The 19,133-nt window shown below is 41.3% G+C and overlaps 1 protein-coding gene across 1 annotated transcript in view; it reads left to right on the top strand.

The window, feature by feature from the left end:
* MMP16 (matrix metallopeptidase 16) overlaps positions 1-17,545 on the top strand; it is a 205,171-nt gene extending 187,626 nt beyond the window's left edge. Inside the window, exons 8-10 of the mRNA XM_063130914.1 lie at positions 5,120-5,270; positions 10,673-10,788; positions 16,686-17,545. Coding sequence (XP_062986984.1) covers positions 5,120-5,270; positions 10,673-10,788; positions 16,686-17,020 — 602 coding nt within the window. The 3' untranslated portion in view covers positions 17,021-17,545. The remainder of the gene's footprint in view (positions 1-5,119; positions 5,271-10,672; positions 10,789-16,685) is intronic.
* Positions 17,546-19,133: the final 1,588 nt, after the last annotated feature.

Raw genomic sequence — 19,133 nt, 5'->3', positions numbered from 1 at the left:
CCGGCTGGAAGCCGCTCTTGGAGAGCGACTTCTGAGTGTGCTGTTCCGAAGCTGCCCACCCGCCCACCCCAGCGTCCTGGCTTCACTTCGGCTGGGTGCCCACCCAGCTGAAGCGAAGCCAGGACGCTGGAGTAGGGGTGGGGCATGACTTCCCTAAACCATCCCCTCAACCACCACCACCACCATCCCGGGGCTGTGGAAAAATGGTCTTCCACGAAACCAGTCCCTGGTGCCAAAAAGGTTGGGGACCGCTGGGCTAAAGCATCCAGGGGGCCAGACGTTGCTCCCCTCTGCAGTAAGGCAAATTCAGATTAAGCAATGCAGGTTTCCAACAGGCCAAGGCCTCTTAGGACCCTGGACAGATCACCGATTGACACTCAACCACAAAAAGCAGAGGCTTTCTGAAGCCTTTGGAAGACTGGCAGTTCTTGAGCTTCTGTTAACACCACCCCCTCTGTGGAGCTGTCTGCTTCTTCAAGGGCTGTTTCTGCAGCTGCTGGCTCCTACGGAGCAGAGGCAATGAGGGCTGCACTGGAGGAGTGCCCTTTGGAGAGTCATTACCTGTGTAAAGCTGAGTTACACAAGGAAGGAAAACGTAGAACTCTTGATGTATTGGAAGTTAATGAGAAATTCTTTTACTGGAAAATGAGCTATAGACACGACTCTTTTCATCAAACTGACTCATTTATTTATTTTATTTATTTATTTATTACATTTCTATACCACCCAATAGCCGGAGCTCTCTGGGCGGTTCACAAAAATTAAAACCATTCATAATATAAAACAACAGTATAAAACCATAATATAAAATACAATAAAAAAGCTCAACCAGATAAAAACAGCAATGCAAAATTACAAATTTAAAACACCAAGTTAAAATTTATTTATAGACTCTTAAAATGCTGGGAGAATAAAAAGGTCTTCACCTGGCATCTAAAAGCATATAATGTAGGCGCCAAGCGAACCTCCTTAGGGAGCTCATTCCACAGCCGGGGTGCCACAGCAGAGAAGGCCCTCCTCCTGGTAGTCACCTGCCTCACTTCCTTTGGCAGGGGCTCACGGAGAAGGACCCCTGAAGATGACCTTAGGGTCCGGGCAGGTACATATGGGAGGAGGCGTTCCTTCAGATAACCTGGCCCCAAGCCGTTTAGGGCTTTAAATGTTAATACAAGCACTTTGAATCGTGCCTGGACCTGGACTGGCAGCCAATGAAGCTGGAAAAGGACTGGCGTGATGTGGTCTCGTCGGCCAGTCCCTGTTAGTAAGCGTGCTGCCCTGTTTTGTACCAGTTGAAGTTTCCAGACCGTTTTCAAAGGCAGCCCCACGTATAACGCATTGCAGTAATCCAAACGAGAGGTTATCAGAGCATGGATAACTGTAGCTAGGCTATCTCTGTCCAGATAAACCATCAACAACTTGATGATTTGTTGAAGCTTCTGTATTTTTTTAAAGAAAAGTTCAGAAATGGGATATAAAGTATGTTTCAGAAACATTGTTTTACTTTTTCTATGAGACCTGTTCAGGAATTAAGCCCAAACCAGGTAGGTAAACATTAGTAAGGCGCATGAGGTTGCACATGCTAGCCCTGCCTCCTGCATACCTGTATATATTTGTCCCTGGTTGCTCAGTTCCAGATCTTGCCACATTGAGCAGCGACTTCTGAAGAGAGCTCAGGTTTCCTTGGATGCAGGTAGAACTATCTGCATGATCGAAGGCACTGCTCTATCAGGGTGCCCGTTCAATTCACAGTTGAGTGGATGTGCATGGTACCACTTTTCAGACTTTCCTGCTCGGTGCAGCAAGGTCAAGAACTGAGAGGGGTAGAAACAGCACACACTGGGATGCAGGGGGCAGAGCCAGCATGGACAGACCAAGGGTCCATCTAGTCCAGCACCCTGTTCACACAGTGTCCAACCAGCTGTCGACCAAGGACCAACAAAGCAGGACATGGTGCAACAGCACCCTCCCACCCATGTTCCCCAGCAACTGGTGCACACAGGCTTATTGCCTCGGAAACTGGAGGTAGCACACAACCATCAGGGCTAGTAGCCATTGTTAGCCTTCTCCTCCACAAATGTAAAGCCATCCAAATTGGTGGCCATCACTACATCTTGTGGTAGTGATTTCCATAATTTAACTATGCGCTGTGTGAAGAAGTACTTCCTTTTTTTTGTCCTGAATCTCCCACCAGTCAGCTTCATGGGATGCCCCCGGGTTCTAGTATTTTGAGAGAGAGAGAGAAATGCCTCCCTATTCACATTCTCCATACCTTGCATAATTTTGTACACCTCTATCATGTCTCCCCTTAGCTTTCTTTTTTCCAAGCTAAGGGGTCCCATGCCCCTTACCTGTGTTTACCTACCCTGTTTGGGCTTAACACATGAACAGGGCTATGACCTTTTGATACTTAACTTTGTGTACTTCTATGTAGGAGATGAGACGTAATATGTTTTACATGTTATTTTGTGTATGTAGATCAATCAATAAATGGATAGTTTGCACAATTCAGCCAATTACAAAATGTTTAGGTCCTATTGACTTAAACGGGAGGGATTTAAGCACCCACCTAAAGCTGCAGCCCTATACCCACTTACCTGGGAGTTAGCCCCATTGAAGTCATTGGGGCTTATGTCTGTGTAGACAGGTATAGGATTGTGCTGTTAATCTCTCTCATTGTAATTTATGGGATTTGAAAATACTTAGCTTTGGAAGGATATTTAATAAATCTTCACCCACGGTGTTTCTGTTGCCCTGAAGGAACATTTTCTGGAACATGGTTGCATTGCCAAGCTGCTCGTGGTATGAGGGAAGAGGTTGTAGGCAACCTTCTCTGCATAAGGGGACTTGTTGCCCTCTCTGAGAGTTGCAGCAAGGAAAAGCTATATTGTGATTTTAAATGGTTTCCCTTGCTTTTCCTTTCATAGTCCTCTTAACTCCTTCCTATACAAACACCCAAGTTAAGCAGTGCGTTCCAAAGGCAAAGTACCATTATGTCCCCTGTGGGGAGAGGATTGTGGGGTGGTTATAGGGTGATGGGAATGTTTTTGTTGTAGTTGTTGAGTATGTGTCTGGTTTGTAGTGGATGGCAAGCAGTGATTAAGAAGCTGATGAAAGCTTTACTCAGCAAACTCAGGATTGGAACTATATCCCATTTCTTAATTAAAAATGTGATAAAAGGAAATGCTGTAAATTACAAGATTCAGGCCAAAGAAACAAAACCTTCTCCCCCCCCCATGCCTCCCCTGACTGCCCCCCTCCTTTTATTCTTTAAGACTTCCCTTATTTAATACCACAGAGGGATTAAATGAAACAAACGTTCTGGTTTTTCCATCACAGCAACTCTAGCACAGACCTGATTCTCAGTCTTTGGGGTGAAGTAAAGTTTCATTTTAAAATGCTTCTAGAAAACAGTGCCTAAGGGGCAATACATGTTCATGAGGCAAGCCTGCCTGGGTTCTTTGTTAAGCCCAAGGAAGAATACGGACTCCCATTTTTCCTGCTTGTCAGTTGCTAAAGTGATAGGTGTAGAGAAAGGTATCCAAGGGCCTGCACTTTCGCATTACCTTCTGTGCCTAAGGGCGTCTTGCTGCATGTCTGTACTACAAATGGACATCCTGCTTCTAAGGAATTGCAGCATCAGCAGAGGTTTTGCATGGCCTTCTAAACTTGGACATTTGGTCAAGGGCATTTCTAGAACTTACCACAGGCAAAGCTCTTCAGTCCATAGTGTAGTGTAGTGGTTAGAGTGTTGGACTGGGAGTCGGGAGAACCAGGTTCTAGTCCCCACTCAGCCATAGAAAACCCACTGGGTGACTTTGGGCCAGTCAAAGACTCTTAGCCCAACCTACCTCACAGGACTGTTGTTCTGAGGATAAAATGGAGAGCAAGAGGAGGATTATGAACTCCACCTTGTGCTCCTGGGAGGAAAAAAGGTGGGATGTAAATGAAATAAATAAAATCTCACACCATGCTGCAGGTTTCCAAATAGAGTAAGCCTGCACTACTCTTGAGTAGCGTTGGGTGAACTTACCCAAATGAATCTTGCTTCCTCAGAAAGTAACAAATTCATCCATGTAATCATGGACTACAAGAGTTCTCCATTAACTGAAGATCTCATTCTGTGTATATGATTTTTTGCACGTGCACAGTATCAAACTACATCTTGCAATCTGTTGTTTGACATCACATCATGCATGATGACTTAATGCATCATCACATTATGTACCCGTTCCTGTTTGGTTGTTTCCACTCTACGTAATATTTACTCACCACTACCTATCGGTATATGGAGGAGAGAGATTTGGAGCTGTATACAACCTGCATGGATGTTTCTTCAAATACGATTGGTTTGTGGAAAGAGTTGAAATGTCAACCATTTCCTAAAGGTTTATAGTGACATCACATTTCCCTCTGCAAGAAAAAGGTTAAACCAGCCAACTCAGTGCATGCACAGAAATGCCATAGTTTAGATTCAGGCTGTTTATGCTCAGAAACTTGCAATCTATTCTGAAATTAAAGCACTCCAAGCTCACTACAGAGGTGTGCATTATGAATGCATGAGTTTCAGCCAATGAGCTGAAACTATTACAAAATTCACTAGCATTGCTATTCATGTCCTAACAAGCCAGGGCCATGTATTATGTCCTGGCTTCACCCCATTCCATTTTTGCAGTACCAGGCAAACAGCATGTTAATTCCCTGTGTGGACCACCATTCATGAATGATCATAATGAATCACTATTGCACTCATGTCCTACTTGTGGGCTTCCCACAGACAGCTGGTTGGCCATCGTTTGAACTGAATGCTGGACTGGATAGGCCTGCTGAGTTTTGAAATCTGCATCGTAGTTAGGATGCCATGGAATGACAGCACATACAGGGATCAGTTGTATCTGTTAGCTCTTTATCAGTTTATATATTGACGCCAGCACATTCACATAGTTTTTCTTTTTAAATATTTGTTGTCCAATCCAGTTTTGTTTGCTTAAATCTTTCTTGGGAAGAATTCAGTGGAAATATATTTGAAACCTAATCAGTTGTACCTCTTGGATGTGTTTAATCAATGGGAAATAGTTCAGAAAGCTAATGCAGATTTTTCTCCTTTTTCTTTTTTGCTCAGGTAACAAGTTCTGGGTCTTCAAGGACACTACTCTCCAACCAGGGTATCCCCATGATTTGATAACATTGGGCAGCGGGATTCCACCACATGGTATTGATTCAGCAATTTGGTGGGAGGACGTTGGGAAAACCTACTTCTTCAAAGGAGATAGGTTGGTATATTCATCCTGGAAGGAATGGTCCAGCTGTTACCTTCATGGCAGCTGTACATCACTGCTCATGTTCCTTTATTTTCAGGTGGTGCCATGAAAAATATGACTCACATGAAATATTCACTTCTTTGTATGACTGTTTCACTTCATAGAATCCATTTCAATGCTTTATTCGTTCCCCACCCCACCCACCCCTACACAGGCTCAGATATGTATATTTTGTATTGGGTCAACTGCTATAAATCTTCTCTGTTGATCATGGCAACACGTGTTTCTATGCAACATTCTTTTATTTTTTACTCAATAAACCGCCTTGAGTAAAACACGTGGTGATGGGGGGGTTAACACTAATACTCTCAACCTTTAGAACTGCTGTGGAGGATTATGCAGTTGTTAAAATTTAGGAAATGGATTGCTCGTATGAAGAAGCTATTTTGAACTGATTACTTCAAAATGAACAACGACTTTTGTTATGTATTGTTTAAACCTTAGTGCTCCTGAAATCCAACTATTATAAGGCTTATATCAGCCTAGCAACTAAGTCCTGATAGAACAGAATTGGGTCCTCTTCCTCTACCTGCTCTAGTAGCCTGCCGTTTTGAATGCAGGAATACAGAGAAAGCAGTGGTAAAGAGGTGCTTGGTCCTTCTGCAGGAAGATTCCTGTGTTGTTCCTTCTGGAGGAATATAAGCAGAGAGAACAGAAAGGCTACTACAGACTGCCCTGTACACCATTGGCAGATGTCTTGTGGCCACATAGGGCATTATCCAGGGGTGTCAATCCATAAACTCAAATAGTGCTAGCTGAACTCTGCTGAAATTTTCTTCTGTGTAATTGGTTGTGCATTATGCTTGTGCAATGGATTGTACAATGAGTTATGCAAGCAATGAGTTGTGCAGGCAAAATGCACAACAGGTCACACAACGGGTTGCACAAACATAATGCATAACCATTTGTGAAACTGCACCTGCGCAAACATAAGTTTAGCTGGACTCTCAAGCACATAGTTCAGAACCTAGTTTCTGCTAGCCCAACATAATTTGTGTTAGTGGAACAACACAGTTGGATACTGCCCATAGCCAGCAAATGTGACTCTCTGCAAAAATAACCCACAATCTGGGTTATCAGGAGTGAGACAGCATGCATGTGCACCTGCCTGAAGGCATTTACTTCATTGTCAGTGGGTGGACAGGTGTGCACCTGCAGTGGGAATGTGAGTGTGGACCTTTTTTAATAGTCAAGTCCATGAGAAATCCCTTGAACATGTTGGAAATCCCAGTATCCTGCATAAGGATGTGTATTTATGCAACCCAGGGTTGAGCCTCATATGTGCGGACAGATTTCCCATTCTCGGCTATAGCACAGACAAATTTCCTCGTCGTTCACCGTGGCTAGTGGGAGCACCCACAGGTTTGCACCAGTCTCAGACATATCCACCAAGTATGAAGCAGGCTGCTTGCACTGTTTCCAACTGTGCTGCTAATTTTGCTTTCCTTTTTGAACTGGATTGTATTAGGAAGAGTGCCACAACTCGTTTTACAAATGGAGTCTTTGTATCTGTGTATCATTCTTGAGAGAGGAAGTAGGCAACGTCTTGATGGCTGGAACGTACTTTTAATTTCAAGCATATTGCGCTCAGCTTCGACTGTGAACAAAATCTGTCTGTATAATTTACCTCCTGTGGGTGGAGAGATTTGTTATTTTAAGTTTATTCGTGGGCCACAGTTTTCAACCTGGAGGCTCCCTGGGACCATTTCAGTGTCAGGCACCCTATTTGTGTGTTTGTGACTTACATTTTCTAGAAACCTTATTCAGTGGTCATATCGCATAATAGATTTCATTCCATGGGAGGCTTCACCAAGTCAAGGTGTTCCTAAAAATACTATGAGCTGTAGCAGAAAAAAAAAACCAAACAAAAAAACCAAACAAACCCAGAGAGAACTATCAAAGGAAACTTCTCTTGATGGAAAGGTTGCTACTTAGAGTCGTAACAAGCATAATGAGACTCAGCAGGACATAAATGCAATACAGTATATAAGGAGAAGATCGAAGAACATGAGCCTTGCAGAGATAATTGAGCTATTACAGGATATTGACCACCAGTGGGAATAAGCCTATATCCCACTAAGCTTCTCAGTACATATTGTTTATATCACCTTTTTTCTTCTTAATGCAATGTTAGAGTTGAATTATCCCGCTGGTCTTAATTGCACGTATAAGCCTATTACAGTTTTCTTTCTGAATTGGGAACAGCCCACTGTTGCTTCCTTAGTAGCAATGAGGTTAGCAGGCATGAGAGAGAAGGCGAAAGGTGATGCCAAAGTCAAAGGAGGAAAAATAGTTTCATAGAATCATAGAATAGTAGAGTTGGAAGGGGCCTATAAGGCCATCGAGTCCAACCCCCTGCTCAATGCAGGAATCCACCCTAAAGCATACCTGACAGATGGCTGTCCAGCTGCCTCTTGAAGGCCTCTAGTGTGGGAGAGCCCACAACCTTCCCTCGGTAACTGGTTCCATTGTCGTACTGCTCTAACAGTCAGGAAGTTTTTCCTGATGTCCAGCCGGAATCTGGCTTACTATAACTTGATCCCATTAGTCTGTGTCCTGCACTCAGCCCTCCTCTGTGTGACAACCTTTCAAGTTGCTATCATGTCTCCCTTCAATCTTCTCTTCTCCAGGCTAAACATGCCCAGTTCTTTCAGTCTCTCTTCATAGGGCTTTGTTTCCAGAGGGCTTTGCAGTTTCCCTGCAAAGACCATGCAAAGATACTGTAGTCCTCTTAGAGAGGGCAGGGGGCAGGGGAATTATGCCTGAGAAACTGCAATAAGAATGTAGGCATAAATAAGGAAGTCCCAAAGAAGCGTTATAAATCAAAAGTGCTACAATCGGATAACTCTCTTGTGGTTTTTATACTGGGCACAATCCACCTAGCATATGTCTTGAATGAATCCCATGAAAGAGAGTAGGAAGATCAGCTGGTTGGCCACTGTGTGAACAGAGTGCCGGACTAGACAGACCTTTGGTCTGATCCAGCATGGCTCTTCTTATGTTCTTAATTGTGCCATAACGCAGCCCCCATTAAATTTACTGGAATTGCAGAGGAGACCATTCCAGGGGATTGTGTTTATCGTTCTCCCAAATGTTTGTGATTTGCACCAATTATTCAAAGTTCTTCCCCCACCCCTCATTACACTGATTGTTCTGAATTTCCTTGCAGCTTGTAACTATAGACAATGAAGGCCACCACTCTTCCCCCTTAAATTACTTTCTCTACTCATACTTAACATACCCTGTAAGCCTGCCTTCGTCATCAAAACAGAAGTTCAACAACAAACTATCTTTGGCATGTACAGTACAAGTTCCTTTCTCTTCTTTTTAGGGGTCTGTGAAAGACTTTGTTATTCTTATTTGTTTCAATATATTGTTAAATATGTTAATTTGTGGCATTTTGCCACATTAATGTCTGCTAATTAGTGTTGCTTTTAGTATTGTTTCATGGCAGCCTCCTATTAAATGACTCACCTGGTCACCATAGGTGACAAGAAATTCCATTTAGGCAAGTAAGCCATTGGCAGAGGAAGCCAAATGGCAGAGGAAGAATGGGTTCCTGTGCTAGGAGTGCAGGAAGAATGATTTGCCCCTCTTCCACCAACCGGTTGTGTATTGCCACAGATTGATGGTTCCCCTCCCTCCATCCCTTACTCCACTTTTCCCTCTGAGTTAGATGGCAACTTTTTGCTTTTCATTTTCCACTAGCCGGCTAACAGGCAAATACCTTTTGGTTTCCCCAGGCTTTTTAGCTTTTTAGCTTCAATTGAACTGTTTTATTTGGATGCTGGGAGTTTGTAAGAGTCATTGGGTTGTTGGTTTTTGTTACCTTTAATGCTTTAGCTATTTTCAGGGTGGATAAAAATCAATTATTATTTTTAAAAAAAATGGATTTTTTTTATTTAAATCAGATTTTTTGATTTAAATCGGGGTTTTTTAATAAAATGCTTTTTGAAGAAAAAGCTATCTAAAGATAGTATTCTATTTAAGATACATTATAGTCCAAAGGTTATTAATCATGAAATAAGGATTAGTTTTTAATTATGTATCATGAAGCTGTATATTCATGCAATGTTTAATTTTTTTGGTAAATGAATTCCATTGATCCTTTCCAGAGGTTTCTGTAAGATTATTGGGCAATTTTTCTGTCTAGAAGATATTATCACAGATGCTTGGTTTTACAGTTCTCAAAACTGTGAATTTGTGTCTGCAGAGAACACAATCCCATTGTTCCTTTGCAAGTCACAGAATCGACTCCTTACCTCTTAAGTGCTAAGTTTCAAAACATTCAATGAATAGAGTGCACTTTTTGTGGGAGGGGAAGTCACATGATTAAATCGAGTCTTTCTGAGTAGTGATTTAAATCGTGATTTAAATCATGATTTAAATCAAATCCACTCTGGCAATTTTATGATTTATTTATTTATTTAAAAAGAAAACATTTTATTGTAAGCTGTCCTGGTAGTACATTTCAAGAGCAGAATATAAACCTAATTACAAAATGAAAAATAAATAAATAAATAAATAAATCACCTGCATTTCCATGTTGGTTGTCAGTCGAGAAGGTGGCAAGCTAGTAAGAAGAAATTGCAGGCTAGTATCTTCTGTGGGCTTATTTACAAGGCTGTTTTATACTTTGTTTTTATATTACTGTTTATTTTTTATGTCATTTTTATTGTTTATTTTTTAAAAATGACGCTATTTTGAGTGCGTCTGAATATTGGCCTGAATATTGGCCGCAGTTCAGTACAGTTAGTGTGCAGTTGTATGCATGTTTACACAGAAGTGAATTCCACTCTATTCAATGGGGCTTACTCCTAGGTGAGTGTACATCAAATTGCAGCCTTTAGTTCCTCTAAACGTTTATACTGTGATTTTTTCTTTGTAACCACACATATATACAGAATTCAGCATCTTGAATTATTTAATACATGTTGCATAGTTGGGTAACAAAAGACTCCTGTAATGCGTACATAAAAGAAGAGTTAAGATTGCTGTGGGAACTTTAACTCAGAATTTACTGACTTGTGTGTGATTAAAACTTTGACTGAAACATTACTATAGATCTTTGCATATAGTATATCTCCATGTGTGGCTGTGTAGAACCCCCCAGGCATCAGAATTGTTCTGAATATGCAAATAGTGTTTGTTGATTTGGCCCTCAAGCTGGGTGAATCTTTTATCCTTTGTGTGCTTACTGGGATCAGCAGTTCAATTAGCAAGTCTTCATTATCTGCAAGCATTTCTTAAGTAGGAAGGATTTGGCTGCCCTCATTTTACACTGTACTCCTTGTCAGAAGCTGAAAGTAGCTGTTCGTAAATTCAGATTTTCTCCTCACGCTTTTCTTTCTTAGATACTGGAGGTACAGTGAAGATATGAGAACTATGGATGCTGGTTACCCAAAACCAATCACAATCTGGAAAGGTATCCCAGAATCACCTCAGGGAGCCTTTGTCCACAAAGAAAATGGTATGTCTTTTCTTGTGAATGTTAACATTCTCTTTTTTAAAAACAACAACAGCAGCAACAACAAACCTCTTCTGCTCTTGATACCAATTTTTAAGTATCTCATTTATCCAAACTGTAGTGTGCTATCAGAATATACTTTTCTTTGCAGCCCCATGCCAGTACATCCATCAATAAAAAGATACATTCATATTCCTGATCTGTGGGATGTTAAAGCTGTACTTAAGGCCTTGTGAGTATATGGTGCAGTATTAATACTCAGGTCAAACCACCTATTTTAATCCCGTGATTGAGAATCACTTCTTTTTTCACATCCAAAGCAGCTTCAAGCATCTCCAGTTGGAGACATTGGGGAAGGTTTTCAAAGCATCTTTTCCTCCATTCCATTTTCCCACTGAAATTTCCCCAAGCTGCTATTTGCCCCACATAATCTGTTTCCTTGTCAGAGTTGCCTTATCTACTATTGGAGGTTTGCTTTAGTATGCCGAATTGCAGTCTGTGATAGAATCCTCACACAAAGCAGTTGTCACAAGCCCATTGCTATCTAAGACAAAAGCAAAAAATAAATAAAATGGTAGACTACTGTTTCAGTCGTCTGGGACCTAAGATTATATCATAGCTAAATCACATATTGCAAGGCTGTAGTTAAAGTATATTGCACATTTCAGTAAAGACCCTAACCCTTGGAATAAGAGGAAGCACCATGCACTTTTGATTTCCACATCTTGTGCTGTGTATTCTTGATGACAAAGACCTTCACTGCATGCATATTAATTATTGCCTTTGGCCTGTTATCAATTTGATGGTGCGGTCTTCAGTTGCAAGAATTTTTGATGCCTTTGACAACAAAATAAAGATATGTGACTGCAACCAGTTTCAGTTGCTGTGTGCCTCCAGCACTGCATATGTGATTGATTTATCAAAGATTAGGGTTTTTTTGTCTTTCTCTTCCCCCACATCATGTCTCCGGTGCTGTGCTATTTTCATTTCCCTGTAAAAGATATGAGACCTGTCCGCCTTTTTAAGAGTTGATATTCCTTTCTTTGGCTCGAATAACTAATTGCAGAAAACTTTTTCTTCTCAGGAATACACTTAATCACTTCCTTGCTTTAGGTCTGTTTCCTCCATCAATAGAAGCCCTTTCCTGAACTGGGCATTTTGGCAGAATATTGTTTTGTTTTGTTTTTTGCAACAGGAAAGTAGTTCAGGCAACATGATATTCTTACATATATTCCCATCAAAAACTAGTTTTCCTTGTGCACATATATATTTCTATCTCTTCATATATACTTGTATTTATATAACTAAGGGTATATATCTGCATATGAGTATCCCATTGATTGTTCAGAAGGAGTACAAATTTTAAAGAAAGAATAGACACAACAAATAATGTTGTTCTTTTTCTGTAGTCTGGTGAGTGACCCCGGGGTCACGCAGAAAGCCATAGGTTTTTGGTTACTAAAATAATGGCAAAGAAACATGAGATCTTGGGGGACAATAAAATTAAGGAGAAAGCTGTCTTTGGCTTTATGTTTTTGTTGTTGTTTTTCTTCAAGGCTAACTGTAAGAAATCCTTTGGTTTCTCAGCGAGGGAAAAATAAGTATTATTGAAAGTTGCCTGGTGAAGCTTGCAGGAACAGTGCTGTGAATTGTTCCCCAAAGTCAAGATCACTGCATGGCTCAATTGGCGATTGCATCAAGAGACAATGAAACAAGCAAGGATACAAATGAGGAACACCACAACCTACTTTCAGAGAACTCTGATTAAATTTTGCCTGAAACCATTTCCCTTCTGCTCTTCAGATAAAGATTCGACTTGAAATTGAACCAGATTGCTTTAGGGGAGAAACTTCAGAGGAGCTGCTTCCAATTAAACAACATCTTACATTAATCTAACGCTAATCCTTTTCGTTTCCAAGTTCATTTTTTTGTGGGGGGACAGGGACACATTTGTGTGGCTAAATCCAAAGCAACACAGAGTAGGAGGTATAAAATGAAGCCGCCATTATGCTAACTTTGAAAGCTTCTTAGTAGTAGAGAAACAAAATGGGCAGATACCTTTTATGGGACCAGCTTAGCTTGCAACAAAAGATATGTAAGGTTTTCAATGAAATGGGAAGATTTAGAAGAAATTCTTCTAGGTTTTGATGGGACTGGAAGCAACGGAGAAACTGGAATAAACAGAGTGGGTGGTGATGTTGCAGAAAACACAGAGAGAAAGGATTGGCAAGAAAGGATTGGCAAGTTCAGATTCAGGCCTAGTAAATTTGAGGTGGTGATGAAATATCCAAAGGGAAATATGAAACAGGCAGTTGGAAATGTGGGATTGTATGAGGGAGGATAGTTCTGGGGTACAATGGTCATATTTACGGGTACTCAAAGCCATTGAATTTGATGAGGTCGCCCAAGGTCTTTGAGTTGCATCTAGATTTATGATTGGCACAGATCCGCTAACTCCAGAGGAAGAGGAGAGGTGATTTTTGCTGATCCTTCCTTTCCTTTGCAGTCCTCTGTGTCCCTTGAAACTATGCTCCAGAGAAGCAGTGCAGGAGAGAGGGGGCATCAATGAACATCACTTCCCTTCCCCCGTTCCACCAGTGGAGAGCCTCTACTGCGGAAGGAAAGGTGGTTTGGGGGCTGGAATCAGTGCATAGGGAGCAGGTTGGGGGAGTCAAGAAACTCTTGTTGGCTTGCAGATAAGCTGAGCTACTTTTCCTCCTCAAAAGGGAAGTAGCTTAGCTTTCGGTGGAAAGGGTGGGAGGTGGGCATGGAAGGATTATTACCACCCAAGAGAATAACCAGTGGAGGTAGTAGCTCCAATGTCAGTGGGGCAATGATTCCACTCTGGGTTTCAGTCAAAACTCTAAAGAAGCTATCCAAGGTGCTGGATAGAGTTCTGACTGCCCCAGTGACATCGGAGCCACCAGCCTCCACTGCGGATAACTATCATTCTTTTACTTCTGGGATATGTTATTCTTAGATAATAAGGCCAGCAGGATCCCAAACACATACATGCATGAATGCAAACGCATATACATACATTTGTCACTCAGCCAAATATATATGCTTTTGAAAATAAAATTCTTCCAAAGCAACAGTAGAATTTCATATGGACTAGAATTTCAGAGAGATAATTTAAAATAAATACCAGCAGCAGAACAAAGGGTTGAAATTCTTCTCATCGTAATTATGAAGGCCAACAGCTGTGAAAGGAAAAGTGTTTTAAAAAAGGCTCGGCCTCTCCACAGTTCAACTGCAAAAGCCCATTTTTTTTTCTCTGTTAAGTTTTTGAAACTAATGTCTAGTCTAGTCTTCCTGACCAGTAACATTCTTATCACAAAGGAAGCCTACCCCCCCCCTTATGACCTTTACCACTGCAAGAAGCAAAGTCTGAGATGGTCAAGTCAGACATTGCTCCGTTTGTTTGCATGCAGTTCATAAACTGTGAGAGGACGTTCACCCATTGTGAAAGTTTCTTTCACGCTGGAGTGCTGCCACTTTTCAGCTGGGACATTAAAATGATTTTGGGGGTGGGCAGGGAGGCAGTCTTTCTGCAATTAGGCACTGTTCGAAATTACCCTGGATAGTTTTTGGATTATCACATTTTAGCCGCCCCCCCCCCCCCCAGAAAATACTGTTTTCTCTTGCCAGAGCTCATCAGACAGCTCTTCCTTTCAAAGACATAGAAGTAACAGGAGACAGAATTAGTCCAGCCAATGCAAGAAAGAGGGACAGTTTAGATGGGTATAAATCAGTGCTGTAATTTCCTATAATTGACCAATGTTCCTGAACTGAGCAGGGGATCTTTGAACAAATAGGGCTCAGGGAGAGCATAATTTATGTTCCTGCTGTAGTGTCAATTTAAAATAAGGATCTTTAATCCCTCCACTGTTCTAAATATATTTGTCTTGTTAGGACATGATTCAGGCAAAGTCTCTCCCAGTAAAATTAATGGGACTTAAGAATGCATCGCTTTGGTTGGGTTGTTGGAAAAGAACATATTCTGTAATATAGGAAGGGCTACACATGTCAGAATGAGTTCCAGGCTCCCTGGTTGGAACTCAGGTTCTGAATCGGATTCAGTGCCTGAAGTAGAAGAAGGCCAGCTATGACAGGGAGCGGGGAAGGAAATTCTCCAAGACTCTCCGGGAGTCAGGGAGGAAACTTCCCAGAAGCTTATCGAACAGGAGGGCCAGGTTCAGAGATCATCTTCCCCCTCCCCTTACTAGGGACTCAGTCTTTGTCAGAAGGGGGAGGGAGCATCAGAATTGACATCCCATAGACCACCGTAGGGTCAAGTAGGTGGAGTTGAGAGGAGATGGTCCGCTAGGTTTGTCACTCACCAGAGGTTACAACTTGAAGACTCTCTGTGAAGGAAGGGTTCAGCACTGCGGGAAACTGTCCATTTAGTTGATAGGCAACTGCCTTGCTTTGTTAGGATTGGAGGATAGCTCGTAGCATTCACACTCCTTTCAGGTGTGAAGAGGGTTTTTTTTTTATTGAATAAAGATTTTGTGGATTGCACAGCGGATCTCTTGATGGTTTCATATCTTGGAATCACGGCACACCAATGGTCTTCCTTTCTCTCTGTCTCTCTCTCTCTCTCTTTCTTTCTTTCTTTCTTTTTTTGCCTTCAGCACATACATTGGGAGCCAATACACATGACAGCATTTTGGTCTATGTACTCAAAGAGAAACTGATGTAGTTCTCTGTACATTACAAGTTGTACCTTTCCTCCCATTGTGGAGTATGACTAGGTCTCCTGGATCACAGTCTGCACAGAATTCTTCTTATCCGTAAATAAATTCATAGCCAGGAATATAGTGAATTTTTTATCACATCAGCGAAACCACAGAAATACACACACACACACACACACATACGTACATACATACATATCCCTTAATTATTCATAGGTAATATTATTTTCAATATAAATATAAAAATAGTAATAAATTCATTCAGACAACAAATACCTATCATATATAATATTCATTACTCCAAAATAGGAACTGTGCTGACACAAACTAAATCATAATAATAAATCTTTAAGGTCAAAGATGTATGTATGTATATATGCATATATTTTGATCCTATTTGAAAATTCTAAGGTACAAAATCTTATAATATAAACTAAGAATAAAACAGAATATACACACACAAAACATCAAAGAAGCCAAACTAGAAGAATGGTTGCTGGAATAAAATCCCACCAGATGAAGCTGAGTTAAGAAGGAACAGAAAGTGGGTTGGGTTCGCAATGTTATTAGCTATTAATTGAAACTAGGATTCAGTGACAAATAAATTATATAGAGTGATGGGCAAAATCACACATCCCACCTTAGACAATCCTATTTCAGAAGAGATATGATGTATGCATGAAAAATAGGAGAGAAAGCTGAAAAATCATGTTATTTGAAGATCATTATATATGGGGTTGCTAAAGGTCTTCTGTTTATGCATTGTATTTATCCACTAATAAGAGATTGTTGGTACCATGTGTTTGGAGTTACCTGGGATATATTTAAGACTTTGCAGCCATTGGCTTCTGTCATGTTTTTTATTGGGATACTTAAACAATTGGGTTTCTAGCTGCTTATAAGTTGCAACTTATGGACACAGCAAAGATTCTTATTGTGCCATAGCAGAAGAAACTTGTGCTCATTTCTGTGCAAAACTGTATAATGAAGGTTTGGGAGCTTTGTAATAATTTATTGAATCATAAGGTATAGAGTGTGGAGGCCCTATTTGTTGGGTCTTTGGCAAGACTGGGAGACATTTGCCAACTCCAATTGTAATCATCTCTACTATCTCTAAATTTCAGTAGTTCCTTGTCATTTGTTGACATTAGAAATGACTCAATGGTGACTCACTGAAATAATTGCACTTTTCTTTCTCAGGCTTCACATATTTTTACAAAGGCAAAGAATACTGGAAATTCAACAACCAGATGCTCAGGGTGGAGCCTGGATATCCCAGATCCATCCTCAAGGATTTTATGGGTTGTGATGGACCAGCAGACCGGGACAAAGACCGACACAGCCCTCAAGATGATGTAGACATTGTCATCAAACTGGACAACACAGCCAGCACTGTGAAAGCCATAGCCATTGTCATTCCCTGCATTTTGGCCCTGTGCCTCCTTGTCTTGGTTTACACTGTGTTCCAGTTCAAGAGGAAAGGAACACCCCGCCACATACTGTACTGCAAACGCTCTATGCAAGAGTGGGTGTGATGTAGGGGTTTGTTTCTCTCTCCCAGGAGTATGTGGTAACTTGAGATTCAACAAAAGAGCTGTTATGCGGTTTCCTACCTAGGAGCAGGCATCCGTCCGCCTCGACCAGGGCTGATCTTTAAAACCCGGGGGGGCTGCCTGCCCTGCACACGAGCGAGAGTTCACTCCAGTGGGAAGCTTCCATCATACACAGTATCTGCCGTTTCTCCAGTCCTTTGTCTTTCTTTGTCATTCGGTTCTAGCCTTTCCTCTGCACGCTCAATACCCAATGCAAAACTATCAGGATTTCCACAAAGAAGAGGAAATAGAACAACGATAACGACAACAAACCTGAAAAGATGAATCTCCAGTGTCTCTATTGGGGGTTCTTTTGCCCTCGCTAAAGCCTGCTCCCCTTCGAAAGAGTTTTGCGTGAGGTTTTAAAAAAGAAAAGAAAAAAATGTAATCAGTTTTGTTTTGTTTTTTAAGAGAAAAGATATAGCAACTATACCACAAGAATCACAATGGAACTTTCAGTAAGTGTGAAGACCCAAAACAGCTTTGTCTCCAAAGAGGATTGCTTTCTGTCAGCTACGGATATAATCCTATACTCCTACACATAATTTTTGTCAAGTGGGAGACCAGGATGACACACCGGAATTCAGACTGGACAGCCATTTTCCAACAAACGAGGGGCCAAAATATCTGCAATATAGTAACAGCCTTAATGATACATTCATTTTGTGTTTTATACAGCTGTTCTGAGCTATGTCCTCAATGTTTTAACACATTTATATTCATTACTATATTCAGATAGTATCTTTTTTTATTGATTGGTTTAGCTTTTTGTTGATTTTCTGCTTTCCCCCTCCTTTTTTTCTCTTCTTCTTCTTTCCAAGCTGTACCAGGCCAACAGCCCCAGGCCTTCCATAGGTCTGTCAGGAACACTTATTTTGAAACCTTAGCAGAAAGCAGAAAGTCCCTGAACTAGATTGCAGTGAACTAAAGTGACACTTAATGTTACAGAGAAACATAATGCTAGTATTGGATTTGTGTAATCAGTGACCCTTTGAGAACTATAGGATCAGTTTTCAAAGTCTGAAGGCTGCTAACATTGGCTGTCCTGAAATGATAGGAGTGCATAGCTTCAAGAGATTCTGGTTTCCAAAGCTTATCTCCTGGGATTACAAGCAAGACCCTATTTCTCCACATGTGGCCCAGAAACCATATCAGATTTTTAGAGTCTCTCCTTTCTCCCCTCTCAACGCCATTGCCTTCTGTGCCCTCCTCTGCTGCTTCCAGGGGCTGTGTGTACTCTAGTCTTGGCTGCTACATTCTCTTATGATATTGCATAGTACCATAACTCTACGACAGCTGAGAGCAGTATGCCAGCAGCCACCCGGATTAGTAGGTACACAGGGCAGTTATTGTTTAGTTTGGTCGGTCTGGGAGTGGGCCAGCCCACTGCACAATTAGAGTGACACATAAGATCAGAGTGGTGTTGTTTTTATTTGTTTGCAATATTGATGGCAAGTTAGCAGAAATTCATAATGTATTTCCCAGTTTCTGGATTTTTAAAAAATTGTGGTTGGGTTTAAATAATTTGTAGCATTCAGAAAAAGTGGCTACAATTTTCCAGCTTAGCCTCCTGTTCCTCAATAGGTGCTATGCCAACCCACCACAGTAGTCGTGCCATGGCTGTGTGGCTCTTTCCCCCCCCCCATCATCATTGCTCCCATGCATTGATGGCCCCCAGTATCCCTTCAACGAACACCTGGCTTCCATTACACCATTAGCCGTGTATGTGCTCAGGTACTTGTTTGTTTTTAATGGCTACCACATGTAAACATGGCCATGCTCATGGGGGACACCATGCTTGTTAACATGCAAGTGACCTCTTATTTGGTACTGTGCTTAATATGAGCATGGATCAACGTACCACAACGGCTGGAGCTGAAGAGTTGGCAGCAACTAAGGCTGGTGACAGACAGTTGTGTTTTTCAGCAAATCAATGGTAGCATGATAGAGGCATTGTTGCCTACAGTGTGCATTGTTTCTGTTTACTGGCTTTACTGTCTCTTGTTTGTGCTGCAAAACCTGTTGACTTGAAATAACAGAATAGAGAAGAAATAAG

Source organism: Elgaria multicarinata, chromosome 7, assembly GCF_023053635.1.
Source record: "Elgaria multicarinata webbii isolate HBS135686 ecotype San Diego chromosome 7, rElgMul1.1.pri, whole genome shotgun sequence".
NCBI lineage: Eukaryota > Metazoa > Chordata > Lepidosauria > Squamata > Anguidae > Elgaria > Elgaria multicarinata.
Note: the sequence above shows the minus strand (reverse complement) of the source record. Positions and strands in the feature narration are given on the sequence as shown.